The 15,520-nt window shown below is 41.1% G+C and overlaps 1 protein-coding gene across 1 annotated transcript in view; it reads right to left on the bottom strand.

Annotated features, from left to right (window-relative positions):
* Nucleotides 1-1,435: 1,435 nt before the first annotated feature.
* The window catches only part of banp (BTG3 associated nuclear protein), a 40,407-nt gene continuing 26,322 nt past the window's right edge, over nt 1,436-15,520 (bottom strand). Inside the window, exons 12-13 of the mRNA XM_080028233.1 lie at nt 7,973-8,113; nt 1,436-3,871 (exon numbers count right to left, since the gene is read on the bottom strand). Of these exons, the coding sequence (XP_079884359.1) occupies nt 3,755-3,871; nt 7,973-8,113 (258 nt within the window). The 3' untranslated portion in view covers nt 1,436-3,754. The remainder of the gene's footprint in view (nt 3,872-7,972; nt 8,114-15,520) is intronic.

The raw sequence follows: 15,520 nt of genomic DNA, 5'->3' as shown, positions 1-15,520 counted from the left end.
TTTGGCGTGAGTTGGTATTCGACTTTGGAGTAGCCTAAATAGCAGCAGACAAATGCAAGTAAACATCACAAAAAGCGCTGCAGATGCACATCGGAAAGCAACTTGTGAGCCCGTCAAAAGTAGGTTACCCCTTTCACGTCATCACGTCTTAAGTTCAAATCCAGTTCATCGACGTACCGCGCATTTCAATTAATAATACAGACGGTGGCCATGTCTTCATCTTACCTTCGACGCCAAAAGAAGACGCATTCAGTCGGAGGTCCGAGCTCTAAACAAATGTGGTTTGTTTTTGACCAAACTGTTGGACGAGGGAGCATTTTTTCCTTGTCTGGATGAGTTTGCAGGCTACCCCTCCTCTCTCTCTCTCTCTCTCAAACATCTGGTCCCCGAACTGAAGGAGAGAACCTCCCATTCACGCAGCTTTCAGCTGGGCGCCCACTTCTGACAGTCTGTGCTTCTTTTCACGACTCAAGGAATTCCCTGTTGCTTCTGACTGAATTATCGTGTGTATATTTGCATCGCCAGTTAAAAGAAACTCTTACAGACCGCCGTTCCCAGGTGACCTAATCACCACAATGCTGCGCGTGCATGGCTATTAAACAGCCTCGCGCTAGTTGACGCAGGGGTTAAGTAACGTCAAGGTTAATAAAAAATAACAAGCGAGACAATGAGGACAGAAAATACCATGATGCATTCACATAAATATGTGCTTGTTATTGCAGTGGATATAGGATTAAGTCAGGACCAATTGAGAGTTCCCCAGGGGGGAAATAATGCAGCAATTGGACAATTCAGAAAAAATCCTACAAATATCCCAATTCGTTATTTTAATAATGTGGCCATCTTTAAAAAGCATGCCGTTAACATTATTATATGTATTGCCAACATAAGGGAACTAGGTTCTGCATTTAAGAAGATAAAGTAGGCTGTATTACTTTGCTGAAGTAGGCTAGCCTGTTGTAATTGTATTTGAAGATAGATGCCTAATTTAGTCAAATTCACAAAAACAGTCTCAGTTTAAGTTCAAGTAAATATAAACTAAACTGTAAAGTATTCTTGGAATAAATGAATCCCTATTCAATACAGACATTTTTGTTTAATCCATACTGAAGCACTGAATGATTCCTTAAGTTTTCAGATCAGTAGCTTTCTTAAAGGACTTCGTGGAGCACTGATACTTAGATATTTACAGATAGATAGAAATAAATTATACCAGTGGTGCAGAAAGGGGACCATGCATCTGTTGTCGTGTCGTATGGAAACTAAGTAAAACATAAATAAATAAATAATGGAAGATCAAGAAAGACCTTTTTAGGAGCTTTTCATCTTTTACCAATCAAGTGCGAGACAGATAAATCCTGGCTGTGGGAGCTTTGTTTCTCCAAGTTTACCAATTGCTGATTTATGATGCTGGAGACACATTGTTTGTAGATTTTATGCTCAAACAAACATGTTCCCTCATTTTTACACATCCTGAGATAACTCTTCCAGCATCGTAAAAAGGTTGGAGCAGGGGAAGACATGCCGTCAAAGTAAAAGCCAGGCAGGGCAGAGCTTGGTACTTGTGCGTGTTGTAGCAGAGTTGCCGTCGCTGCAGGGGAACACAGAGCTGCTCAGAGAAGGAAAGGGAAAGATACACCGCCTGGTCTCTGTCCGTCACTCCACTCCTTCTCCCCAAACATGCACTCTGCTTCCAAACAATTTCGTCTCTCAATCCATCATTTATTTCTGCTTTCAGCAGGTTATCTTTAGGGCGGCCTGAAAGAGGGCCCGTTGCTACGGTAACCACTCCAGCTTCTGGATGGAGCCCAGGGTTGTAAAAATGAAGAGAAAAAGACTGTAACGTTGAGAGTCTGTTCCCCATCCAAGTCCAAGATTTAATGGAGGAGGCACTGGGGGGGAGACAGTTGTCCAAGCCAACGGTTCAACTCAGCTCCATCAAGGTTATTTTAAAATGGGATGGACCCACCAGGCTATCCCACTACATTTTAGCCCAGCTTAGTGTATAATTTAACAGAAAGTAAATTAACTTTAACGTGGCTTCTGAAGGGGAAAGAGGAAAACACCAATTGAGTGGGAGAAGGGAAATACCTAGGAGAGCCGGTGAAGGGATCAGACAAGATGACGAATCCGTGTAAAAGGGGGTCAGAGACAGCAACAGCAGACTGAAAGGAAACAAGAGGAAGCAGCCAAGACTGTCGATGTTGTTTTATCAAGTTCATTTTGTCGCCTGGTTCTTTTCCACACTCCAAAATACAATATTACATCACACTGAGCATGGGAAACTTCTCCAGATCGACATGCATTCATAGAGTGTCTTGCTTATCTCTTTTATTGCTGTCTGCGGAGATATCTATCATTAGCGGAGCATCACTCCAACACATCACAGCAACACATTCCCTTTCTTTACTTCAAAACAAAATCACGTAGTTGGCTCAAAGCAGATTTTGAAGAGATGTAATTACAGGTCAGACACTGTTATAATGAAGCCAACATATTTATTACTGTTTTGAAAAGAAAAACATATTAAGACCACGTATAAGCTCAAACTTTGCTGGGATTGCTGACAATTAAGTAGCATAATCCTATGATTGTTGGAGTTGGCATGATGCATATTTACTTTAACAATAGTAAATAAATTAGCGCAACATGAAAAAAGACCTCAAAACCAAACTATCATTTCATGCTCTATGCTGTCTACTTGCATTGGATGAAAGCAAAGCAATGCCTTAGAATTCCTTAAAGATATTTTGACGGCTATGGTTGATTGAAATAGAGAGTAAAAAAACAGAAGGAAACCAAAATAAAAGCACTGTTATTGCAACCACAAACATGTTTTATTCACATGAATGTATCTTTCAAAGAGCAGAACGGGAAATTTAAACAAGATTTTCTTGGTTTTCTTGGTATTCTACAAGCAACTTGTACTGTCTACCACTGGCACCATCTCTTCTATTTCATGGTTTTTCTACCTCAAAAATTGAAGCTCCCCAAAATTTTCGGCATGAAACAATTAGATAAATCAAACAAACAAACAAACAAAGCTGTGCGGCCTAAGCAATATGAAAACAAACTGAGTGAAGTGAAGTAAAGGAAGGACGGGCTCACAGTCAAGAGACAGTGACGGGACACCTGATGCATCATAACCAACACTAGTTTTTCTTTGCTAAATCTACATGCCACTGAAAGTCCACTGACGAGAAATGACGAGAAAAGTAGCACAGTACTGGTTGGTTGATGTGCAGTTCGATGGGTTTACACACCTTTTCGGAGTTAGCCGAGCAGCTTAACTTCAAATAACTATCTTCAAACGTCGATGTAAACAAGCGTGTATCCTGATGAAGTGGCAGGGTGATGGTCTGCATAAGAAGTATCCTCCCTGGAGACTAGACAATACTCCCACTGTGTACTCAGCGGTGAGCCAGACCCTTTTGGTGACGAAAACACCAGAAGGGCCACAGTTGATTTTGGAGTTTAAAAAGTCTTCTCCAGTTCTCTGTGTGAACGTTTCCACATTGCGACATCTGGTTGGCAATGAATCGAGCCGTTTGCAGGGGAAAACAAACAATAAAAAAAAAAAAGCTGAATGACGCTTCTTCCCTGTGTTTCATCAGTGACCTTCAGTGTTTGTTAAAAAGGCTGTCTGACTTGATTGCTCGTCAGACTGTAAGCATTTCTCGACCTCTGGCTGAGACTGAGGCCACATTTGCAGAGCAGAGTTTCCTGGGGGCTGCGGTGAACCAGATGGGGGCTCTCAGGTGGCAACAGAGGTGACGATCTGGACCATCTCGCCGTTCTCTCCCTGGATGGCACCCTGGATAGCCTCTTTCACCTCCATGTCTGCCTGCAGGGCCGGGGCCAGCTCAGCAGCCTGGGACACGTGGAAAGAAAAAACGGAAGAGAAGAAAGTGAGGATCTTTAACAGAAAACATTCCCAAATCCTGCAGCATCCTGCTTGAACTAATCAATGTAAATTTGAAAAGGCTGTAGCGCAAGTGAAGTGTGTTTCCCGGGAACTAATAGTTGGAGACCAAGTCATACTGCAGCTCCCCCTGCCCCTGTGTCATTATGGGAGACAACCAAAGATAGACGGAGCGGAGGATTGACGAGAGATTAGAGGTGAGATATATCATAGAGAAGAAAGGGCAAGGTGGGACTGAGGAGTGAAGCAGGGTTGACAGGTGGAGAGACTTGACAAGAGATGGGCTTTTTGCATTTGAATGCTTTTCTGACTGTCTCTATGGCTGTTGTCAGACAGAGCGAGGTATTGTGAGGATAAAAACCCCTTAAAAAGATGAGAGGTTCGATGACTCAGTCCTGGATGATGACCATGAAGAGTGACTCACTCCTTCCATGAATCCACGCCAAAGGTTCCCTCAAACACACCTGCAGCATTTAATCCTCCCTCCAGCCCAGCATGCTGTCACTAGACAACAGCAATGAATGGAGCACAGCTGCACCACAGCAGCCCACAACACATGAGGCTGACACACTGTAACCACTGGCAGTAAATAGGCAAAATAAAAGTTGTATGGTTGCGTGTGTTTTTCCTGAGCGTTTGAAACACTAAATAAACTGGACGTGATGACTTGTCAGAGCAGAGGCATCGCTCTCCATTTGAAAATGCAGATAGGTAATGAAGCTGTTCCTTGAAATTGTATGTATCAGAAACTTTTCCGGCATTTTTGTAAGAAGTGTGCTTAAACTAGGGAGCTGGTGCTCTGTTGTCTTCTGATCTAAGATGGGGATAAACTGTGTTAGGTCAAAGTTCGGCCACAGACTGACACAAACTTGCGAAATTGCAAAAAAAAAAATATCCCTGTGTGTTGTCACCAACTTCATCATGTGTGTGTGATGGAAACAATTTAATAAAAGAGAAAGGAAAAATGCAGATAAATAAATACAAATGCCGATGTAATTTTTCAAGCACTTGTATAAATGCTACCATATGTCTGGAAACAGATGAAAGTCATTCTCTCCATTCAACACTTTCTTTTCAGAAAGAGGGGAAAAGAACAGAGCTGACCTTCCTCTGAACTTTAAACTGAAAGTTGTCAATGTTTAAATTGTAGGACATAAAGACTGAACTGGGATAATAACCCACCCTGTACCAGACAGGCTAGGCCAAGTGTCCATGCCCCCATGGGCTACTTGACTGGAATGTCAGTGAGTTTTGCTTTTAGTCCTTACTTGTTTTGCTACAATTTTTACCATCATTGATTATTGGTCCTTAATGACAACCTTTAAAAAGAAATCCAATTAAAGACGTCTACTCGAACATACTGGACGTATCTTAGCACCAACTTATTTCCTAGGCACATTAACAGCTTCCATCATTTTTGGACTACGTTTGATGAAAATCTTCTTTAAGAGTTGGAATATACACCATAGTTACTAAAAGGGTGCATTCTATCCATGTGCCTGTTCTGAACCCAAACTTTACTGAACTTAAAGCTGATGACTGATCGGACCTTTGAAAACTTTGTTGATTTCTGTTTACATCTGTGTACAATCAAACACTAGAAGAAAGATTGCTCTTTTTAGACCTAAAAATCCATTCAAACAAATCAGTTGAGTAAACAAATAGTTTGATGGCTTGCTGTTCCAGGCAACATGGAGCACAGATCTTGGAATGCAGTGCATGGGGATTGCAATCATTTTGTACATTTGTAAATACATAAATAAATAGCATTTCAGTTTGTGTACGGTCGACAACACAAAACAATCAAAATAAGATGCCGTAATCACCTCTACACCCACAGGGGCAAAGAACCAATTACCAAGACGACAAAATGACAACAAGACAGGTTCTAAATGAGAGGGTTAACTAGGAACAACCAAAACCTGATGCATGGCTGGTCATCAAAATTGTTCCCCGCTGCAGGGAGGTGAATAGGAGTCAATCATAGTAGTCTCTAGGTAGGTCCATATGATCATAAGTCTGATATTATACACAGCGATACATCATTCAAAGTTCAGAACAGTGAAACAAACTTGACTCACATCAGGGCTAGAGGATACCCGTTTCAGAATAGACGGAAATAATTTGCAAGGAGAGAATGTGACATTCAAGATATTTTGGGGAAAACAAAAAGCAGAGGGAACAATGGAAAAGTGCTGCCCTTTTATATTCTCTGCACAGTTAAACTGGCCACTTCAAAGCCAACTGGGCCATGTGCACCATCCTGGTTCCACATGTGACTGTTGCTTAACTAGCTCAACGATCAAGAGGTTTTATATTAGGCATATCAACCAATTACAGGTGTTCTGCTTGTAACACTCCATCCATTGTTCTTTATTATGTTAAGTTACTGTTTGTCCGAATACCTGTCATAATGACTACAAGCTAAAAGCATTTACATAAGAAAAGTTATGACAACATGGTGAAAGGGAACCCCTTTGAACCTGTAAGTATGTTTCAACATTAAAGTAATTATGAATTAAATTTTGTGTTGTTCATGTTCTTAAGTGTCATGCTCGTTCACGCTCAGGTCATTTGCATTCAGAAACGCCTCCAATTAACCATATATGGTCACAACACATCCCTTTATCAACCATCTGAATGTGTTTTACCCCTCTCCGCCACAATGGCAAAGAGCCGAGGGTAACAAAAAGAAACTTCTCCAACACAGAAATGGAAACCCTTGTAAACGAGGTTGAATCAAAGCGAAACATATTTTGTTGGCTCACCCAGTGAAGGAGGCATTAAAACAAAAGAAAGCTTGCTGCATGGGAAAATGTGATATTTGTTGTTAGGCAACGGCATTGTTTGGGGTCCGCGATCTGACAACTATACGTGCAGTCATTCATAAACTCTTTCAATAAATAAGAGATGTAGATAAATTCCTAACAACATTAGAGTTACTAAGTGAAATGAGTGATTGGCGAGTCTGGCGAGTCACCGCGGCTCATCCAGCTCAACTGACAGCTGAGTGCTGTCAGATGAGACACAGAGAGCGTCGGAGGGAACCTCCGCCTCAAAACATGTAAACGTGTGACAAATTTAATGAATAATCAATTAGAGCTTACCTAAAAATAAGTGTGTCATGTAACTATTTATTGTATTTAGGATTTTAGCTCATTTGGATGCTGTTTTGACCGGCTGTTTTCATTGATATAGCCTATTGGCGATATTATCTACTTTCAGTTTCATTAACCTACTGAGTCGCCACGAAACGTGATCAGTGTTCTTAAAGAAACTTAAGATTATAAAACAAGAGGTCCAAAACACAGATGATGATTAAACAAACAAATGTATGACTTTAAATTACGTTGAAACTCTTAAATGCTTTGCTTTGCTTTGCGCTTGTAATATCGCTATTCTACCACTAGATTCTGTTCGTAAGCATGGTCAGAGCTGTGCTTAAATTTACACACATTCCTAAGTCTAAGTACATTTTGGTAAATCCCATACTTTGCGTTGCAATGTTCTTACGCCCTCCACAGATTTGTGTGTAAGTACGGTTGATAAATGAGGCCCCAGGCATCTAGTGGAATCCCCGGGAGGGGTGGGGGAAGGCACAGTCAGAGAGGGAGGCTGACAGTGCAGTACAGATGAATGAATGAAACATTGATGTTATAGCATATATAAGAAAATTGCTGCAACATTGAAGTTGCTTTTTCAAAAGAATGCATTGAAGTTATTTTACTGAGTACTAAAAATACACACAATCCTGGGGCTTGTCATTTTCAGCCAAGTACTTAGTATCCAGCACAGATTAATGGCATCACTGACGGATTGATTACTGATCTATGTACTTTTAATTTATGAAAAGAGGTAAGGTTATTTATAACAGAGGTTAAAACAAACAAATAGTGGGACTGATTGAGATCTGTACTAGGGTCTGTTTCATATCAGACGTTAACTGCATACTCCAGCTTAGGTTACAAACAAACAAACTTGAAATGCTACCCAGTTACAAACAGAGTGTGTGTGAGTGTGTGTGTGTCTGTGTTGTTGTGGTTGTTTTACCTGTACTGCAGCTGTGTGATCTGCAACGGGGGCTAGTTGAACATACTGCACTTGGATGTCAGGGGGGAGGGGGGAGCCCTCTACTGCTGTGGCCCCCCCATCAGCTGACGCCACCGCTATGAGCTGAGCCCCACGCAGCACCTAGGACAGACAAGAGGGAGAGCACAGTCAACTATAACTGTCCTTTTCAGTCCATTTTCAACAAACATTCATAAAAAAATGTAATAGATCTGAATGAAACCCACCAAATCAGCTTGGTCCCGCTAAGTTTAAAAAGCAACAAACTGGCTGGCTGTGCAGTCATCTACAGCACACAGCAGTGAAAAAAACAAAGGCAAACAGCAGAAAGCCTCCTCTAATATGTCCAATCGGATGTGTTTATATTCTCATATAGATTACAGCCATCAGTTTGCACAAGCACGGTGTCACACAAACACACAAAGTGACTTTCCAGCAAGGAAAGAGTAATGTGGTGGTATGCGAGTGATGTAAATAAACATTTAAGTTTGGCTGTTTTCACTACTTTTCAGTCGCCTTCTGTTTATACATTAAATTGGAGATAAACGTAATGGAATCAAAGGAATTTACAAAGAACGGAGAGCGAGTCATCACATAGGGCTTTTATCTCACACAATGTTGAAAGTTAGCCAGGCGACATTGGAGCTCTTCGGTTTCAATGCAAAAATTACAGAGCATCGCAGTGCAGCTGGACTGTTGAGGGTATTCCTATAGTTTGCTAGACTGTAACCACAAACAATTAATTAATACATTTATAAATTAGTTAATTTGGATAGCATAACTTTTACGTGACAACAGAGATACAATTTAGCATCCTGTCAACAGACATGGACAAAGATCGATGGAGGGAGAAATTCACCCAGCTTTTTGCAAATGCTTGTTCATTTTAGCCAGAGGTCAGACAACCACCTTCAAGTGTGGCCATGAACTTCCCAGGAATAGGTTTCTTATAGGGGTTTGAAATAAAAGACATTCCTGCATGACCCGACAGCATGGTCTCATTAATATTTTTTCCAGTTTCATGGCCACGGACTTAAGACAGGCCTCCTCCAGAGTCTGCTGTCTCATAGGTTTCATATGTATGCAGTCTTTGTGTTCTTTCTCTGCGATGTTATGTGAGGTCTCCGTCTCCAGCTGCACTGGGACTGGCTGGTACATGCCGGGACACTCAACAGACATTAAACATTTAAGGGAGAATATGCAATGCCTGCAGAAAAACCCAAACCTCAATTACAGATGATGTTTGTTGCCCCCTAACCCTTCCAATTCCAGAGTCCCACACTGCCTCCCAAACCCCCAGTCAAAACCTTTGCTTTGAAGTTCTGAGTTAGCCCTGATAGTTAGTAACGCGTTAGATTACTCGTTACTGAAAAAAGAGGTCCGATGCCGGTAACGCGTTACTTTACCGGCATCACTGACTATAGTGATATGATAGCAGCAGGACACAGTGCAGCCTGCGAATACATTTATTGAAGAGGAGGAATGCGACACAATAAATACAGAGCTACACGCCAACATTGTTCTCAAAACACAAAATGATTCACTGTGTCCCAGGTGATTACAGATGGTGGTTTATCTCTTGCACGGGAATGATGATTCTATTGAACAGTCAACGGAATGCATTGTGTTGCACCACCCTTTTGTGAGTCTTTGTGACCTCTTGGTACCCTAACGAAAAGATGACAAACACAGCACAGTACACTTATTTTGGTAACCTTCCCAGCTTTTTATATTTGAAAAGCAAATAATTGTGTGCCGTACCATACCAAACAGAACTGTACCACTAAGTGGAAACGATGCTTAGGCTAAGTTAGCCATCTCCTTGCCAAAGTAATTAAGAACATTTCCCAAACTTGTCAAACTCTTTCTTTACGGAGCATATACATGCTTACAGTGGGCATCATGCCACAGAGACTATATCTATGCCAATAAAGCTCAGTCAGCTAGACGTTTCTCACTGTTTCTCAGAAACAGTGAGAAACCAAATGCACATCCAGCTGTTTAAGTGCTATAAAGATTCATCCATATCCCCACACTTCATCACACTCTTCTCTTACACGGAATCAAACAGCTTCTTCCAAATGTGTGTCTCTCTGTGGTCATATCTATGTTGAAACTCAAGAAGGATCTTGAGTTTCTGTACTGTACAACTTGCGTATCTAATTGTATCTGATAATCACCAGGGTTCAAGAGATGCCACGGTTGATACTTGAAATTGTAAACTTGTGTCTCACTCAATTATACTCTCAACCTCCATTTGAGAGCAGTTTGCATTCTCAGCTGTGAGGAGCAGCACACAGAGGCTCACAAAAGCATTTACAGAGTTGGAACGTTGTGTGAGACCTCTGCAGCGATTACACAGGAACATCTCAGGCCCACATCCTGTCCCACGACTCGCTCTGTCAGAACAACTCGTCTCCACTATGAGGGTGTTATACTGTCACATGCTTGGCTTGACAATAAGACTCAGTCGAAAAAAATCAAAACCTACATTACACTCAAGAATATTACCTCCACTTCAAGGACGATTGCCGGAAAAAATGGCAGTCCTGCAGTATATTTTTTCTCCTACTTACATAACTTAATGATTTGTTGTATACGATTACCACAAGTTTTGAAGTACATACAAAACCCCATTGAGCGCCATTAAGTGATTCTATGAGTACTGATGATAATCGCCTCTTATTCCACCAATAGGACATAATCATCATTAGGCTGGTTTGTAATGATGTACAAACTAACATAATTACACAATTGTATCAAGGAAAGGTTTTATGAGGAAGGCGATTATGTTGCTTGTTGACTAGGTTGAATAAACAACGACTCAATATTGTTAGTAGAAGCCGGTAATACATAATACAACAAAGTGAAAAAAACTTGAGGGGGCTTTCTTGGAGCAGACAAATCCCTTGACAAAGGGAAACATTTTGAGTCCTGGCTTTTACTGTCTAACTCCATTACTTTTCAACTAAGTTAAATTAAATTTGAAGTATTAAGCCCAATCTATTACTGATGATCTCAATGTTTTAGCGACTGGGACCCTTAATTAAACACTGCTGGCAGTGTGGCCACCCAAATGTTGGATGTCCAAAGAGCAGAGCAGGCCACCAGCATTAAAGGTCTATGATAGAGCAGCACAGTGCCAAAGAGAAGAGTATCTAACAACCAAGAGCACCTTAAATGATCTGCAGGCTTCGCTAGCTGCTATGGCCTTCAGAAAAAAGGATAGGAAAAAAATTGAATCTTTTGTTGATGCTGTAATGTGTTCAGTAATGGATCTAGGACAGGGAGAGGAAATACAAAAAAAAGAACAACTACTGCAGCTTAATGCAAAAAACAATGATGATTCAAAGACAAAAAACAATTAGATAAACAATACTTTGTTTCCTATTCCACAACTGTTCTTTGTCTGAGGATTTTTTTAAATTAACTTTTTCTCCTTTACTTACACGAGTTAAACTTGAAAAAAAAGAGATTTAAGAACATATGGGCGGTACAATACAACAATGTCTGTGAAGTTCCATCTCTGTACCAGTCTCAAAGAAATGCATCAATCCGAAAATATGCTTCCACAATACACTTGATGCAGGCTGGCAACAATTCCCAGGCTCACAGGAGGTCTTGGTTAAACTCAGCTGTGAATCGGAAGATGCGATGAGTCACCCACTTAGTGTGCATGAGGGTGTTTGTGTCTGGGGATGTTTTTAAAGGTTTTGCTTCACTCTCTCTGTACTGCACTAGAATCCCTGATAAGTTCCCCTTTTAGAAGAAACAAAAATTCATACACATTAGGTGTTGCTGTGCTCTAAGAAAAGAGAATCCCACATATCTGGTTCCTATCATTCCCAAAGGAATACCTCATTTCAGTCCGGGGGAAAAAGGAAACAAAGCAAAACAAAATGGAAAAAAAACAGGGAAATGAAAAAAAGAAACATTTGGACTTTGGAGTGGCTGGAACTTCCTCTCGGCTTCACAGCCGTCAACAACATCTGTAACTGCCAACCGTGGACAGATGTCTGAGGAGAAACAATATCTACGGTTGGGTAGTGGGAAGGAGTTAAGGGGGGGCTGCGACTTGTCAGTAGACACAGCGCTGCTCTGAGTGCTTGTTGAGTTTGTATGCTCATGTATGTACTGGGAAAATGAACACACTGGCCTAAATATGTCTCATTGCAGTCATTGATTCTTAGAACATAGTTTTTCTATACCAGCTCTGGGTCTGACAACTATTCTGATTTTGCTTGTGAAACAAACAAAAAAAAGGATAAGAAATGTCAGAAGTTTAAATAGAAGCCAGACAGTATCATGCATTGTTCCTTGGAACTTGTCTAATTTATTTGCAGTTATTCAATCAGAATTTTTATAAGTGATTTAACCATACAATAATGTCTACATGTTATCGTTTGAAATATGTCTTCATTATTAATCTTTATGTCTTGCAAAACCTCTGAACCTTTAACCTGTCCCAGTGCTTCCCATCTCCACCCACGGCCTGACACTGTTTCTAAACCAGAGCCCAGAGCCCAACACCTGCTTCCAATCAAACCCTCCCTTGCATCCTTTGCTCCACAACTCCCACCAGCAGATTGGGATTCAGATTCAGAACGGGGCTCAGAGAGGTTTTATGACAAAACCAGCTCGACTCAAATCCTGATCCAGAACCAGCAAATCAAAAGGGGGGACTGATGACAAAAATAACAGCTGTAATTAAGAGTCGCACCCCTTAAAAAACAAAATTCCACCGAAGTTACTCTCTGTTCTCTAGCTCAAATCCAAACTTGGCCTGCCTAACTGAAGAAAAGCATTTTTAAAATGTGGGTACATTTTATGATTTAAGATGATGACTTCATTCAATTCAGCACAGCTAGAAGAGGTAATAAACACAGGTTGTATAACTCAAGTAACAACAAGATATCACTTTGCACAGAACACCAATCCTAACAAGCAGACCCATCGCCAGACCTCAGTCTTAAGGGGGGCATATGAAATGCATAGGGGGGCACAATTATTATTAGCCTACAGTACGTATATTTTTAATAGTCCTATACTCTATTCGCGCAGCACGTAATCATCACGTTAAACACACACACACACACACACACACACACACACACACACACACACACACACACACACACACACACACACACACACACACACACACACACACACACACACACACACACACACACACACACACACACACACACACACACACACACACACACACACACACACACACACACACACACGGTAGCCTACTTTGAGTGGAGGCAGGGCTGTGCTCTCTCCAGTCCATTCTATCAGTACAGCGGGAGGCGGCGTTTCTCCGAGCTCAACCTCCTCATCAACATATATTTCGGCCTCCGGGTTCAAAGCAGCCAGTGCGCCAATGAGCTAGCTACTGCGCTCTCCAAAACGCGCATCCATCTCTCCTTGCACAGCATCAATAACACTGTAAAATACTCTTGAACTCAGTCTTTTCGTCTATGTCACTTTCTGACGGACCAACTGTTTCCTCAACCGCAAATCCGCGTAGGTTCTTGTAAATTGTGCGTCTTCTCTTGCTTGGACCGGGGTCGGTCTCCGGCACAGCCTTGATGGCCGTGGCTGGAGGAGCGCAGAGTTCCCACAGTGCAAAACTGTGGCTTTACGCAATCAGAAGTATCACCGCGCTGAACAAGTCCATAATTTCGGATTGTAGTCTGTCATGCGGCTCGAAAAGTGACAACAGTTTGACGATCCGATTTGGCAGAGGAGACTGTTAGTGGGCTTTTCAACCGTTACCAAATATCGATTATGATGAACTAGAAATTAAATAGTAAGCCGGCGAAAACTCATCCAGCTTCACTTTCAAAATGCGCGGTAACTGTTGAGCGGCTGCATTGACGTATTACGTAGGCCCATCAATCAAACAAAATCACACCATTGTTTATTTATATTTTAAATGTTTTTATGATAAAGAATGCAACATTAGTATTTATCAACACAAAATTAGCTACTATGATAGTATAAAATAAAAATTAAAGTAATTTTTTTTGAGAGATCTGTGCCCCAAGTGGGGGGGCACAAGCATTTCTGGGGGCGGGCCCGGCCCCCTATGGCCCGCCCATAGCGACGGGTATGCTAACAAGTTCAATCTAGTATTCAGGCACAATCTACAAACGCACATTGATAAAGAAGTTCAATCGAATATTATTTTTGATTACGCAACTGAAGAGATACATCTTATTTTCTTTTTTGTTCTGGTCCTTCCCCTTTAAATATCAAACAGAATGGAAACGCTTAAGAAACTGTATTTTAAGTCTTGAACACATCCAGGTGACCTAAGACTGACCTTCTAGCTAGTACACCCAAACCTACAATCAATCCCATATGAAGAGGACTCAATAGGTCCCAAACTCATCCCCTTTGACACCTTTGCAGCCAATAGTTCTACTTAAATTCTCAAATTGACTGTGAAAGAAATGTTCCAGGTCACATCATCATGTAGTACGCTGGAGTCTTTGACTTATTTAGGCATCATATCTATCAGATTCAATCACTTTTACTGCCGTCTGAGCACACACCAGCAGTGGTAAAAGAAGAATCAAAACAAACTATTTAGGGAAACTCTATTATGCAACATCCAACTTGACCATCTGTTTTGTCATTTCTCTGGCACAACTTCCTAATTGTAAAATAAACGTACAAAAGAATTTAAAAAAAAAGTCTGAAAATAATTCAATACTATATTGTGTTGGAACTTTTAACCCTCTGCTTCCATTTATTTCAGAAAACAACATTTTATATGTCGTGTTATTTAGTTGATGCTGTTTTGCCAAAAGTCCCACTAAAGAGAAGTTGTATTATTCCCTTACTGAATCAAACACGATACTTTGCATCCGTTTGACTCATGCAGAAACTCATGCAGGACAAAAAACAAAGGAATCGTATTACAGTACTCATCAGTACAAGAGAAGGACTGATGAGTTGTGTGGCTCTGTTCATCAAATTATGCTTATTATATGCTTATTATGGCTCTGGGTGTCAAATGCTCTGATTAAGTTGATTAGATGACAGAAGCATTGCCTTAACCTAGAGCCCATGTAAAAGCACTAACTACTGCTGTAAGAATTGCTGTCATGTCACTATTCTATTGTAGTTGAAAGTGATGGATGTTGGGTACTGTAGGCCTGGGGCTGTTGACGCAGGGCTGCAGCGGGCCTGTGCTTATGGTGAGTCTTACTGAAATGTATCCAAAACATCTGGGTCACTCTTGCTCACACTGACAGCACCACTTGGCTCGGCCCACGAAGACAAAAGAAAACACCACTAGGGGTATCCTCCTTTGCACTGCTCCCAAATGTTGAGTTACAATCACACACCCACACAAACATTCACAACTAAAGATTGACCGAATCTGTAGCCTTTTGTCTCCAGGCTATGATAACAACTTCTTTGAAACAGGATCCACCTCAAGACCTCTAAATCCTAGACCGCTTATATGCATCCAATTTATACTGAACAATGGGCATTAAACATCTTGTT

This window comes from Ammodytes marinus (genome assembly GCF_949987685.1).
Source record: "Ammodytes marinus genome assembly, chromosome: 5".
NCBI lineage: Eukaryota > Metazoa > Chordata > Actinopteri > Uranoscopiformes > Ammodytidae > Ammodytes > Ammodytes marinus.
The sequence above is the reverse complement of the archived record's forward strand: the minus strand, read 5'-3'. Positions and strand labels throughout refer to the sequence as shown.